Raw genomic sequence first — 12,241 nt, 5'->3', positions numbered from 1 at the left:
AACTGAAGGTTAAAACATAAATCGATAGAATTCAAGAGGTTTAAGAGTTTTACAGTTGCAAACTGAACAGCCTGCAAAAATGATTTAAGGAAGAATAAGACACCAATAAATTAGACACCAAATAAAACTAAAAGATGTCTCCAGTGGCAAAGACAGTTGTAAAGAAAGCATTCAAGTGGGAAAAATGGGGAAACCTTCATTTACATGTTAATTTATATGTCCATGAAATTAACAGTAATTATAGTAAGTAACCATTCATTAAGTACAATACGCAAACCCTGAACTGTCTTCAATACTTCCCTGTGTACTGGAAGAGGTTACATGGAGGACTGTTCATTTTTGCACAAAGGAAAGAAAATAACTTGAAATTTAAAAGTAAGAAGAAAACAAAGCTAACAAAACAGTACTTAATTTTTCCTTCAGAACCCTTAAAAATATCTGTTAAAATGTCAAAGAGACCAAATAATCATCAAATTATGAAATCCTATTTAAACATGTATCAATCACGCTTCATTAAAAATGTTCACTTAAAACAATTATTGAAAAAAGCATCCTTACACTATTCAAGAAAGGTGTGAACTCACTCAAATAAGAAAGCAATACCACCTGCAAAATAAATGGGGTCATCATTTCTTCTAATCCTCAGAGTAGCAGTAGTTTTATTTCCTATTTTAGCTCCTCCAGTGGCATTAAGTAGGATAATGGTAAATTCCTCCATTTCCTCTGGAATCTTTTGGGAAAATGTTACACATGCTTTTTAGTCAGGTGATCTGTACAAATAATTTCACTACATATTGCTAAATTGTTTCACCTTTTTAAAAAAAATCTTTATTAATAACAGTATTAACATTCATTTCCACTTCTGAGCAGAACCACCCTATTTTATTCAAGTAAGAATCAGAACCCTTCAAAACTTTAACATGCATTCATACAAACAGCCACTTTATTTTGACTCACTATAAAATGTAATGGAAATAGAGGTATTTTTGCTTTACGCCAAGTTAAAAAGAGAAATACTACATCGCTTAAGTTTTTTCTGTAAGAAAATGGGCTATTGTGTTGGTTTTAAGGAGAAACAGTGGAGCAGAAAAATAACCTCTGGACACATTTAGAACAGAAATCATAATAGTAACAAAGGGTCAATTAGCTTTCAAAGGCCCTTTATAAACTTATTTAAGTTCCACGGAAGTGCATCACAAAGACCTCATTCCACCGTCCTAACAAAGTGAGACTCCCCACATCTCTGAGCCTATGTGCCTCCCCATGTGGACTCTGCTTCACTTTCTCCTCATCCGGGTGACTTGGTCTTCTCCGCATCCTAGAACGGAAGAGTGTTGGAATTTTGTCTCTGGAGGCAGGAGTGTGAGGGGAAGGGGACAGGCTTCCATACCTATTTGAAGTGCAGTTCCCCTCAGAAAGGTCCATTCCATTGTTACTAAGTTTTTTCTCTGCGTTACGCTGAGTCCACCATCCACCTGGACCAATGCTCTGAATCTGCACATGCACCCTAGGGTACTCATAGATAGCGCTCTCATTCTGAAAGGGCCTTACGTCCAAACCAAGCACTTGACAACCTGTCTCACAAGCGCGAATCTCTGATATTTGACACCTAGGCAGTGTCACCAGCGACTATGAGTAAGTTCTAAAAGTCAAAAATGCCTGTAGGGAAACCAAAAATAACATTTCTACTTTGGCTTATGTGTGTGTGTGCGCGTGCTCACTCAGTCACGTCCGACTCTTTGTGACCTCACAAACTATCGCCCACCAGCCTCCTCTGTCCATGGGATTTTGCCAAGAACACAGGAGTGGGTTGTCATTTCCTACTCCAGGGGATCTTCCCGATCCAGGGATCAAACTGGCATCTCTGGCATCTCCTGCATTGGTAGGCAGATACTTTACCCCTGAGCCACCTGGGAAGCACTTTGGTTTTCAGTCAAGACATTATACCTGAGTTCTTTATCACATACTCTCATGGCAAAGTAAATGACCAGATGTTTAATATTCAATAAAAAATAACTATTAAACAACAAAAAGAGTTAAATATGTAACATTTACCTCATCTGGAAGGGAGTAAATGGTGATATTTTTTAAAAATTCCTGGTCTCCAAAGAAAATAGTCGCTCGGACAGGAAACACATCTTGTGTAAAATCTGGACTAACAACCCATGATACATTAACATCACCAAAGTTGCCTCGATTTCTTATTACACCATAAACAGCTGTGAAATACAAATGGGTATAACATATATGATCATATATTAAACCATTTTAAAATGATGAGTAAAGAAATTGCTCAAAGAAAAGTAAAAATAAGTCCCCCTTTTAATAAAATCAATTATTTGCTTAGCTCAGCCTCAAGTTATATATAAATTAACCCAGTCATTCTTCCATAGCCATACAATTGATAAAATAAATGGACTCAATCTTTGCTACCACAGTCTGAGCTCTTAAAAGTCACTCAGCACAGGGAACATAATGGTGCCTAGGTACATCTATCACAAAGTCCTATAAGGGTATTTGCTAAAGACAGTCAGAGAAAGCTGCACACTCAAAAGTGATTTTCTTATCCAGACAGACATGGCTCTAAAGATAAACTATGTCTCATTTCGCGCCACTGAAAGAGTTCCCCAGAAGTAACTCTCAGTTTCAGAGCTTGTTCTCTTTGACTCAACTCATTCTTTTGAATGTTTGAGTTCTACTGCATATGGTTAATGGAAATCAAAATATAACTGTAATGTATGTGTTAGCCACTCAATCATATCTGACTCTTCACGACCCCATGGAATGTAGCCCATCAGGCTCCTCTGTCCATGGAATTCTCCAGGCAAGAATACTGGAGTGGGTAGCCATTCCCTTCTCCAGTGGATCTTCCCAACCCAGGGATTGAATGCAGGTCTCCTGCACTGCAGGCAGATTCTTTACCATCTGAGCCACCATCATCATAATACTACATAAGAAATAAAAATTACAATCTTAAATATGATTTTTAAAACACTAATTTCTGCACCATGTGTAATTTCTAAGCAGCTGGACAACTAAAAATAACCATCTACTAAAGAAATAAATTTTAAAATGCCAAATTTTTTCTGCAGTAAGCAGTAATGGAATATAAGAAGTAGAATACATTACCACTATAGGTATCGTCTCCTTTACTTTCATTTATCGTAACAATTAGATCATCAGAAACAAATTCTATAATCCCATGAGGATCATCATTTTTTAGAATCGTTATGTTGACAACTGTAGCACTTCCCAACTTGCTTTCCCGTTCACCATGGCTGGTGAGGACCACCCAATAATGTTCATCCAACTAAAGTGAGCATGTCAAATTAGGAGAAATAAAAAGTTGAAATTTTCAGAGTAAATAAAAACATATATTCAAGAATATTAATGCCATCAATTTTTCACAATAATGCACTCACTGAAAAAAACAAAGCTGATTTTTTTTTAATTTTGAACATTTTTCCATCAATTAAGAGAGATAGGTATAAATATACATTATTCAAAAATGGAAAAGACAAACCATGTTGCTACATTAAAATAGTGAGGAGACTGGATCTTATCACTGATGTTCCAGTCATCCAAACTAATAAAATTAATTTAAAAGCTATATATGGAATAATGTATAAACATAATAGAACAATATCTGGTTCTCTTAATATATTTAAAATGTAAATTTATTTTCTTTAAAAGAGTAATTTTACAGAAAAATTTCTTCACTTTGAAACAACATCCTGAAAGTTCAGTCAATACAGATTATATAAAACAATGTTTAACATATATAAAGCTAAAAGGAGACAAAACTAGTAAGTTTCAGATTGTCTGCTATCATTTCATGTAAGAATGGACAATTCAAATTGGTATGAGTTTTAATTTGCTTTTGAAGCTTGTTTTTTAGTTTCCAAACATAAGTACTTCTCTTTATCTTTTCTTGCCTGCCTCCTTTCCTGTATTTCCTTGCCAACATTCAAACTATTTATATTTATAACATACTACATATGACCAACTTTCCACAAAGGCACAAGAGAAAAACAAAATCCCATACCTCTGGTACCCCATCCAATCTTGTCAGCAAGGTGATAACGATCTCCCTTTCCCCAGGTTTAAATTCCAGTACTCCTGTGTTGCCATAGAATTCATTGCTATCCCTTGGCTCTATTCGATAATGAAGAAACTGTTTAACAAGTGCTCCCCTATATCGGATGATGTGGAGCTCTACAGATTCTCCTTCCTTAAAAAAAAAAAATTCACAAAATTCAAAAAGATAAATGCACCCCAATGTTCATGGAAGCATTATTTATAATTGCTAAGATACAAAAGCAACAAAAGTGTCCATCAACAGATGAATGGTAGAGATGTGATGTGTGTATACACACACACACACACACACACACACATACACATATGTATGTGGGTGAGCGGAATACTACTCAGTCGTCAAAAAGAATGAAACTTTGCCATTTGCCAAATGGCTTCCCTGGTGGCTCAGATGGTAAAGAATCTGCCTGCAATGCAGGAGACCCAGGTTCAATCCCTGGGTTGGGAAGATCCCCTGGAGAAGGGAATGGTAACCCACTCCAGTATTCTTGCCTGGAGGATCCCATGGACAGAGGAGTCTGGTGGGCTACAGTCCATGGGGTCACAAAGAGTCAGACACAACTGAGCAACTAACACACAACGTGAATGGGCTTAGAGGGCATTATACTAAGTGAAATAAGTCAGACAGAAAAAGACAAATAATGTATGATATCACTTAAATGTGGAATCTAAAAACACAACAAACTAGTGAACATAACAAAAAAGAAGCAGGCTCATATACAGAGAACTAGCAGTTACCAGTGGAGCGAGGGCAAGAGAGGGGTCGGGGATAGGAGGTACAAATTTCTGGGTATAAGAGAGGCTCAAGGACAAACTGTACAGCATGGGGAATATAGCCAATATTTTGCAATAACTGTAAATGGAAAGTACTTTTTCAAAACTGTATTAAAAAAAATAATCCCACACTCTGAATTCAGACTGAACAGGTTTGCGTCACAACTTTAAGCAATTTGTGTAAGGCTCAGCTAGAAGTGCCAATGTGTCTCTTTCACACTTAAATATAGCACAGACTGCTTAGAACAGAGACTAGAACAGATCCTAATCATATGTTATCTATATGATTATACCAATAATAATGATGATGACTATGTTCTTGCCAGTAAACTACCATATAAAGGATAGGGAAAAAAGTCCACAAAAGTTCAAATCCTTTGAAATTGCTCTTCTGAGGTTGTGAGTACAGAAGAGATTAAAGTTTCTTTCATACTTACTTTTATAATATAGGGTCCTCTGGAAGCAGGAGAAAATTCAAAAACTCCCCCAGGATCATCATTTTCCAAAATAATTAGGTCACGGCTTGTATATCCAGATTTCAGCACTTGGTTTTCCACATTGACCCTGGAGAAAACAGTGGTGGAAAAGGTATCCACTACCTATAGACTTACTTGTTTGAAGTCTTACTTACAATATTTATAACACTTTCATATAATGAATATGAAGGTTATTAGAAGTTAAAACTTAAACTGAATTTAACTATATTAAAATCACGTAAGATCAAAACAGTTTCACTGATAACACTTATGGGAGAACTTCTCTTTCTGAATTCATTATATCTTCTATATTTGATTGAAAACAAACACTGCATATGTATGCTAAAAATACAGTAATTGAAAGTTTAAACATATTTTATTAGTATAAAATTTATAGACTTGTTTCCAGTTTTAGAGAAATTTAACTTGTAATACATAGTTTTAAAGTAATTTAAATAAAATTGCTTAAATTTTACATACACTTGAATTTGTTTTTTAAAAATTCATTACATAAGATTATACTAATTGAATACAAGTTGGATACCTGCTTGGACTAAAGCAGGACACACTGACCAAAAATAAAGTTGTGATTAGATTTTAGAAATATTTCATAACCTTCAGTATGATTCTGTTCACCCTGACTTTAACCTTATGTTTTTTTATTATAAAAGAAATATTATATATAATAAATATAAAAATATTTCTTTTATAATAAAATAAAAAGTAGGACATCATAAAAAAATGGAATGGAATGAATCTGAAATATATGATATGCTATAGCAATTCCTATACAAATCTCAAAAGAACATATTAAAACAAGATGCTTTTTTTATTTCTGGTTTTTATGTTCAGCCTATAATTAAAATGATCAAAGGGACTAGAACTGTAAGGCTCTGAGGGTTTAAAAGCCAGCATACTCTTTGAGAATTCTCAATCCCACAAGCTCTTCTAAACCTTTCCAAATGTCACGTTCTATCGAATCAAAAAGTACCCTGATCAAACCTCAAAATTACAATGCAGCCACAATTAATACGTAGAAAGAACAGCACACTTCCTGTGTAACAGAGAATATGAATTAACATCCCTCCCCAGTTTTTGGAAATATGCCAACCAATACCTAGCATACTAGTGGCCACAAAAGATATAATCAAAATAATAAGAGGATGAGATGGATGGCTGGATGGCATCACCGACTCGATGGACATGAGTCTGAGTAAACTCTGGGAGTTGGTGATGGACAGGGGGGCCTGGCGTGCTGTGATTCATGGGGTCGCAAACAGTCGGACACGACTGAGCGACTGAACTGAACTGATGTCCATATAAGCTGAGACAAAAACAGGATCGGAATGTGAATATAAAAATCCATTCTGAGCATTAAACAAATGAACTTATTTTTAAGCTTTCTTAAAAAATGCTACCCTTTTGGAAAAAAGGCAAAGCTTTGAAAAGTTCTTTACACAACAACTAAGAGTATGCAGGCAAGAAAATGCTTAAACGCACTCAAAAATCAATGCAAGAAATAAGCGCTCTGCTTCTGAATTCTTTGTGAAACAACCACAAGATTCATAAAAGACTGTTAAGTAAGAACTGCACCAACAAAGGACACTAATTGTTTTCTTGGTTATACATACACTATTGGGAGAGCTAAAATTTTTAAGTTCTTCAAAATATGTAATTACATAAATTCTCAAAAATTTTATCAGCTATCTTAATAGTATTCATAATTTAAAACGCTTAATACCAAAAAAAAAAAAAAACCTTCAGATAAGCTTATCATTAGAAGATAAATGGACACACAACGCATGCAGAGGCAGGTGGGCAAGCCAGCTTTCCCAGGGCTGGCAGTCAGGCAGAACCAAAGTCTTGTCCAAAACACTGGCATGCAAGAGCAAAATGCTGAAGCACCCAAAACCAGACATTCTTCAGTACACTTACCCAAAATACACGACAAACCTTTCGGTTTCTACCCTGTCAACACAGAAGAAAGTATGTGTGGGCTGGGGGAGAGGGGGAAGGGGGACGGAGGCAATATTTGCCAAAACTTCACTAATGCTGCTAGAAATGGGAATGGCAGGGTAAAAAATAAAGCTAAAGAAAGCCTTTTTTTCTGCCCCTGCCCCCACCTCCTCACACGAGCTGGTCATATTCACTTGAAGGGAACTCCGCACACTGGGTTCTTTGCTATTCACAAATGCTAGCAAAAGGTTCGGCAGTTCCCACTTAGGGAAGATGACCCCACGGCCAGCCGGCATGTCAAGACCCATTGAAGACATGCCTTTCCAGGCCCGCTCCAAGGCGCTAGAGCCTGCCAAGCACTGTGCGCGCTCACAAAACCCCAGCAGCTGAGCAAATTTCATTCAGCTCGGCTTATAATTACTTAGCAGTTTTAATTAGGTTTCAAAAAAAATAATAATAAAAAACCCACATCCTCAGATCTGAAGCCAGTTATTCTTGGAAAGAATAAAAACTCTTATCAGCAGAGAAATATATACCTTTCATCATTTGCACAGGAATATACTTAAGAAAGCAAAAGATATCACTGCATCTTCTAATTATGACAAATATTACTTAAATATAACTTTCTATCAGAAAATATAAACACCTTTCCAAATTTCCAATGTGCTGCATTTTTAAACAGCCTTGAGAAACATGTCAGAGTGTATACACCCTAATGCTTCACTTTTCAAGTCAAATAAATAATACCATAAATAAGGAGTTATATATTCTACATATGTTGCAAATTTTCCTGAAATTAACTGGCATAATAAAGTTGTTTCTGATCTGGAGAGAACTTAAAAATATTTTTAATTAGTATGGTATTAAAAGCATTATAACTCATTCAGCACTAGGGCAACTTTTATCTCTATTTAACAGAAATATACAAAATTTTCATCTGAATTTTACATTAAAAGAAAATCACAAATGATATCAGAATAAAGTGCTTTCTTGCAATATTTTACTGTAACTTACTATAATCACACTAGCATTCATTCATTCTTTTAGTTTTGTTAAAAACTTGCAAAATTGAGAGGGAGGTTTTGACAAAATACCTTACTTTAAATTGTGGATTTGATTGTCACATTTATTTCAATATGTCTTAGTAGAATACTGAATTGTAATTTGTTCACACACATATAGATAATACAAGTATGTGCTAGTTACTAATTGAGCTAAAAAAATTTAGTATCAATTTGAACTAATTTCTTCCACTTGAAAAGAGAGGAATCAATAACTTCTGAAATTCTCATCCCTGTGGTTTATACTTTCTTGCATACTACTTTAACCCACAGGAAAGAGAGAGAGAGAAAATATTTCAAAATTATATTTAGTTAATTTCAAAGATTTATATAAGGTTAAAAATGACTGTTTTGAAAGAATATGAAGAATAGTCACTTATGAACTTGCTATACATTTAGTTCAGAGTTGAAACTCTCAACTGAATTAATAAAGTCTCTATAGATTACTGCCTCTTTGGTTTATGACTGCTGCTCATTTTTCTTTAGTTTCTTTTTAAGACAGTCCATTGATTCAATAAGCACTCAAATCTAACTTAAACAAAAAAAGGACATAAGTGAAAAAATAATAATTTTCAGTTTACATTTCACTAATTTCTTATCATATGAAATATCTTCCAAAAGATTTAATGTGTGTGTGTGTCTCTGTATGCACACGTGCAGTTTTTGGTTTTTGCTTTTTTGGGTTTCTTTGTTTGCCTATTTTGCTATTGTTTTGTTTTAATTTTTAATTTAAAAAAGAAACACAATGTGGTTATGAAAGCAAACAAAATGAACAGCAGACATTCAACAGATTAGTTCCCTATATTCTAAATTTTTTCTTTTACATAAAAATAAAAACTACTCATAAGGTTTATTAAATGTGCTTGTATTTCTACAGTACAGCAACACAGAAAAACCTATAAGAGTCTGAGAGCAAAATTTGGATACGATCAGGGGTTACATAAAATGATTATTACTTTTTCAGTCCTGATTAAAACAGTACAAAATAACACCTATTGAACCACTGAATTCATCTATGAATTTTATTGTTTCTAAAATGAAATTTTGCAAAGTCCTCAAATCACACATTAGCCTTCTTAATATGTATCAACTTTAATTTAGAGACATATGGTAGATAAGCTGGTTTTAATTTTAACTCAATTAAAACCAATTAAGCAAAATATTTTTTTATTTTTGAAATTTCATGAATTACTGAAAAATTCTCTTTGAGAGATCCTGGTATTTTCTTGATCTAAATCACTTACTTGAGAGATGTTAAGTAAATCCTACTATTACTTAAAAATACCCGTTAAATGTGTATTTTTTTTTCTTCTTTGGAAGTATTATTTAATATTTAAATCCCATGTAAAAAAGAGAATTTCATTAAATTAACATTAATGCTTTCTTTTTACTCACTCAAAAAAGTTCTAATCCTCTTACTTGATGAAAATGAAGCCAGCAGAGCTATTTGCCTAACCTAACATTTTGCATTTATTGCTGCCTATTTTTTGAATATAGCAACATATTAGCTATGCTTAAGATGTATCTAATACCTTAAATTCTTGATGTAATGTTTCTTCACAAAAATAGCAGGGTAAGAGTTCACTACATCATATTTACAATCTAACCAAAATCATCATAAAACAGCAGTAAAGTCAGGTCAGCAGAGCATTATCTACTTAAGTATTTTCTTTTTACTTTACATGGAAAAAGAATTATACTCCATACTTTACATGGAGAAAAGAAATAAAATTATTTCAGAGAACACGAACATATAAATGTCACTAAACGCTCCCTAATTACGTTATTACCTGTCTAGAGAAAGTGTTACTGTCTCATTCATTTCCGGAATGTCATCAGCTTTGACAGTAATGTTGATTGTTGTGTCACTCTGCCCAGATAAAAACACAACAGAGCCATTAAAGGGTCCGATATCGTCCAGGGTCACTGCTTTTGAATTAAAGCCAGAGGGCTTCAAACTCCAGTAGACAGTAGCCTGGCCATCAGTTCCATCCCGATGTAAGGGAATGCATACCTTATAAAGAGAAGAAAACAGAACAAGTTCTTCTGAAATACATACTTACAAACTACCTAAGCTTTTCAGTTAGTACAGACACATGTTAAATGAATGTTTAGGCACTCTGCATAGAGAAGTGAACAATTAAAATGCTATTACTAGCACAATTGAGCAAGCTTCTTTCTAAGCATGACAATTATAAGACTGAACTACGTTATATTAGTTTTTGCTAATCAAATATCTACTAAATTTCCCCCACCCAACAATATTCCTATCCTGAGATTTGTCTTAACAAAAAGACTTCATTTTAAGAGCCAAAGAACTGTGAAAACCATAGAACAATTTAGCTAAAGAGTAAATCTCCATCAGAGGGTCTCTGAAAAGAGAATTAATATCACCATATAAAGTGAAAAATAAGCTTTTGTAAATAAATCTGGGAAGCACACAGTTATCCTCAATGCATCCTAAAGTGATAAAGGGCAAAATAAGAAAATAATAATACAAATAAGAATAAGAAATGCTTCTAACCAAACAAATGCTGATACTCAAATCATGGCTCTGAGTTTCCATGGGCAAGTTACTTAACCTTTCTGACCTCAATTTCCACATGTGAAATGAAGCTAGAGGTTCCCTATTTTGCAAGTTCCTGGTGAAGAGTCAAGTGTCTCTCCAAAGCATGAACTAAATAAATGGAAACTATAATAATAATTCTGAAACAAATTGTATTTGGTAGTGTCATTTGAGTCCAGCACACTTTCAAAATGTCTAAGAAAAGGATCACTGAAGATCATAATGAAGTTTTTTTCAAGCAAAGAATATAAACAAATATTTAACAGTAGATATGCAATTCTTTTTAAGTGCCTAAAAAAGGTATCCTCTGCACTTTGCCCTTTAACAAAGGCCATCTGGAAAAACATGGAAGATATTTTCCTCACTAACCATTCTCCTAATTTGGCTAGCAACAGTCAAGGCTGGAGACCAGCAAGAAAGTAAGATTCTCAGAAAAGATTAAAAAAAAGAAGAAACAGCAAGAAAGGGCTAGGCCCTTGATTTACCCCAAGGGAGTGGGCGTGGCCAGGCTGTAAATCAGGCAAAGAGAACAAAGGGAAATTCTCACTTCTGCTGTTTCCCAGGAGGGGAAGAAGACGGGTTCATGGAGCTCAAAACTTTCCCTAGAAGCTCATTCCCCTCCAGGGAAAAATATGGAATGGTACATGTACAGCTTTATAAGATAGATGAGCAAGAACAAACCATTCTTTCAGAACAAACTGAATGCTTTTGAGGTTTTACAAGAAAATAGTGTATAATGAGAAATATACAAAATCAAAATCACCTTGAAAAATTGAGCTTCTCTGCCAATTCACAGAATCAAATATACAAACAAAAGAAGTTGTGGTCACCATATTTTGACATGAGGCTTTGGTAACAAAAACAACTCTCCACATTCCTAACCTGAACCACAAACCAGTTTAAATCAAATCTAAGTGTGAGAGAACCTGAGAGGGTTTTAGGGACAGATTGTGGCTCAGGGAATGGCATGGTCAAAGGTCAGAGTGGTCTCTAGATAGATGGCAGGAAAATTCAACCAGGTGGCGGGCAGAGAGAGGCGCCATATATGTGAACATGCTTCTGTGTGTGTGTGTATCCAGAAATACTCATATATGTAAATTATATATTTATGTGTAATTCCTAAGATTTGGTATCCCCTACTTTATCACCTCCTCCACCACCAAACATAGGATGCCACCCCAAATCCTGCCCAAGGCAAGCATGAGGAGTGCTTGGAAATGTAAAAAGTCAAGGATTCTTGGGGTACATATGACTTGACTAATTTTTTTTTTAATTGTGTTGGGCTATTACTTCATCAAATGTCACAAGCC

The 12,241-nt window shown here is 34.7% G+C and overlaps 1 protein-coding gene across 1 annotated transcript in view; it reads right to left on the bottom strand.

Moving 5' to 3' along the window:
- ADGRV1 (adhesion G protein-coupled receptor V1) overlaps nucleotides 1–12,241 on the bottom strand; it is a 560,737-nt gene that overhangs the window by 499,224 nt on the left and 49,272 nt on the right. Inside the window, exons 11-16 of the mRNA XM_065942069.1 lie at nucleotides 10,156–10,379; nucleotides 5,310–5,436; nucleotides 4,046–4,231; nucleotides 3,130–3,310; nucleotides 2,056–2,219; nucleotides 607–730 (exon numbers count right to left, since the gene is read on the bottom strand). Of these exons, the coding sequence (XP_065798141.1) occupies nucleotides 607–730; nucleotides 2,056–2,219; nucleotides 3,130–3,310; nucleotides 4,046–4,231; nucleotides 5,310–5,436; nucleotides 10,156–10,379 (1,006 nt within the window). The remainder of the gene's footprint in view (nucleotides 1–606; nucleotides 731–2,055; nucleotides 2,220–3,129; nucleotides 3,311–4,045; nucleotides 4,232–5,309; nucleotides 5,437–10,155; nucleotides 10,380–12,241) is intronic.

This window comes from Muntiacus reevesi, chromosome 1, assembly GCF_963930625.1.
Source record: "Muntiacus reevesi chromosome 1, mMunRee1.1, whole genome shotgun sequence".
NCBI lineage: Eukaryota > Metazoa > Chordata > Mammalia > Artiodactyla > Cervidae > Muntiacus > Muntiacus reevesi.
This window is presented reverse-complemented; position numbering and strand designations above follow the sequence as displayed.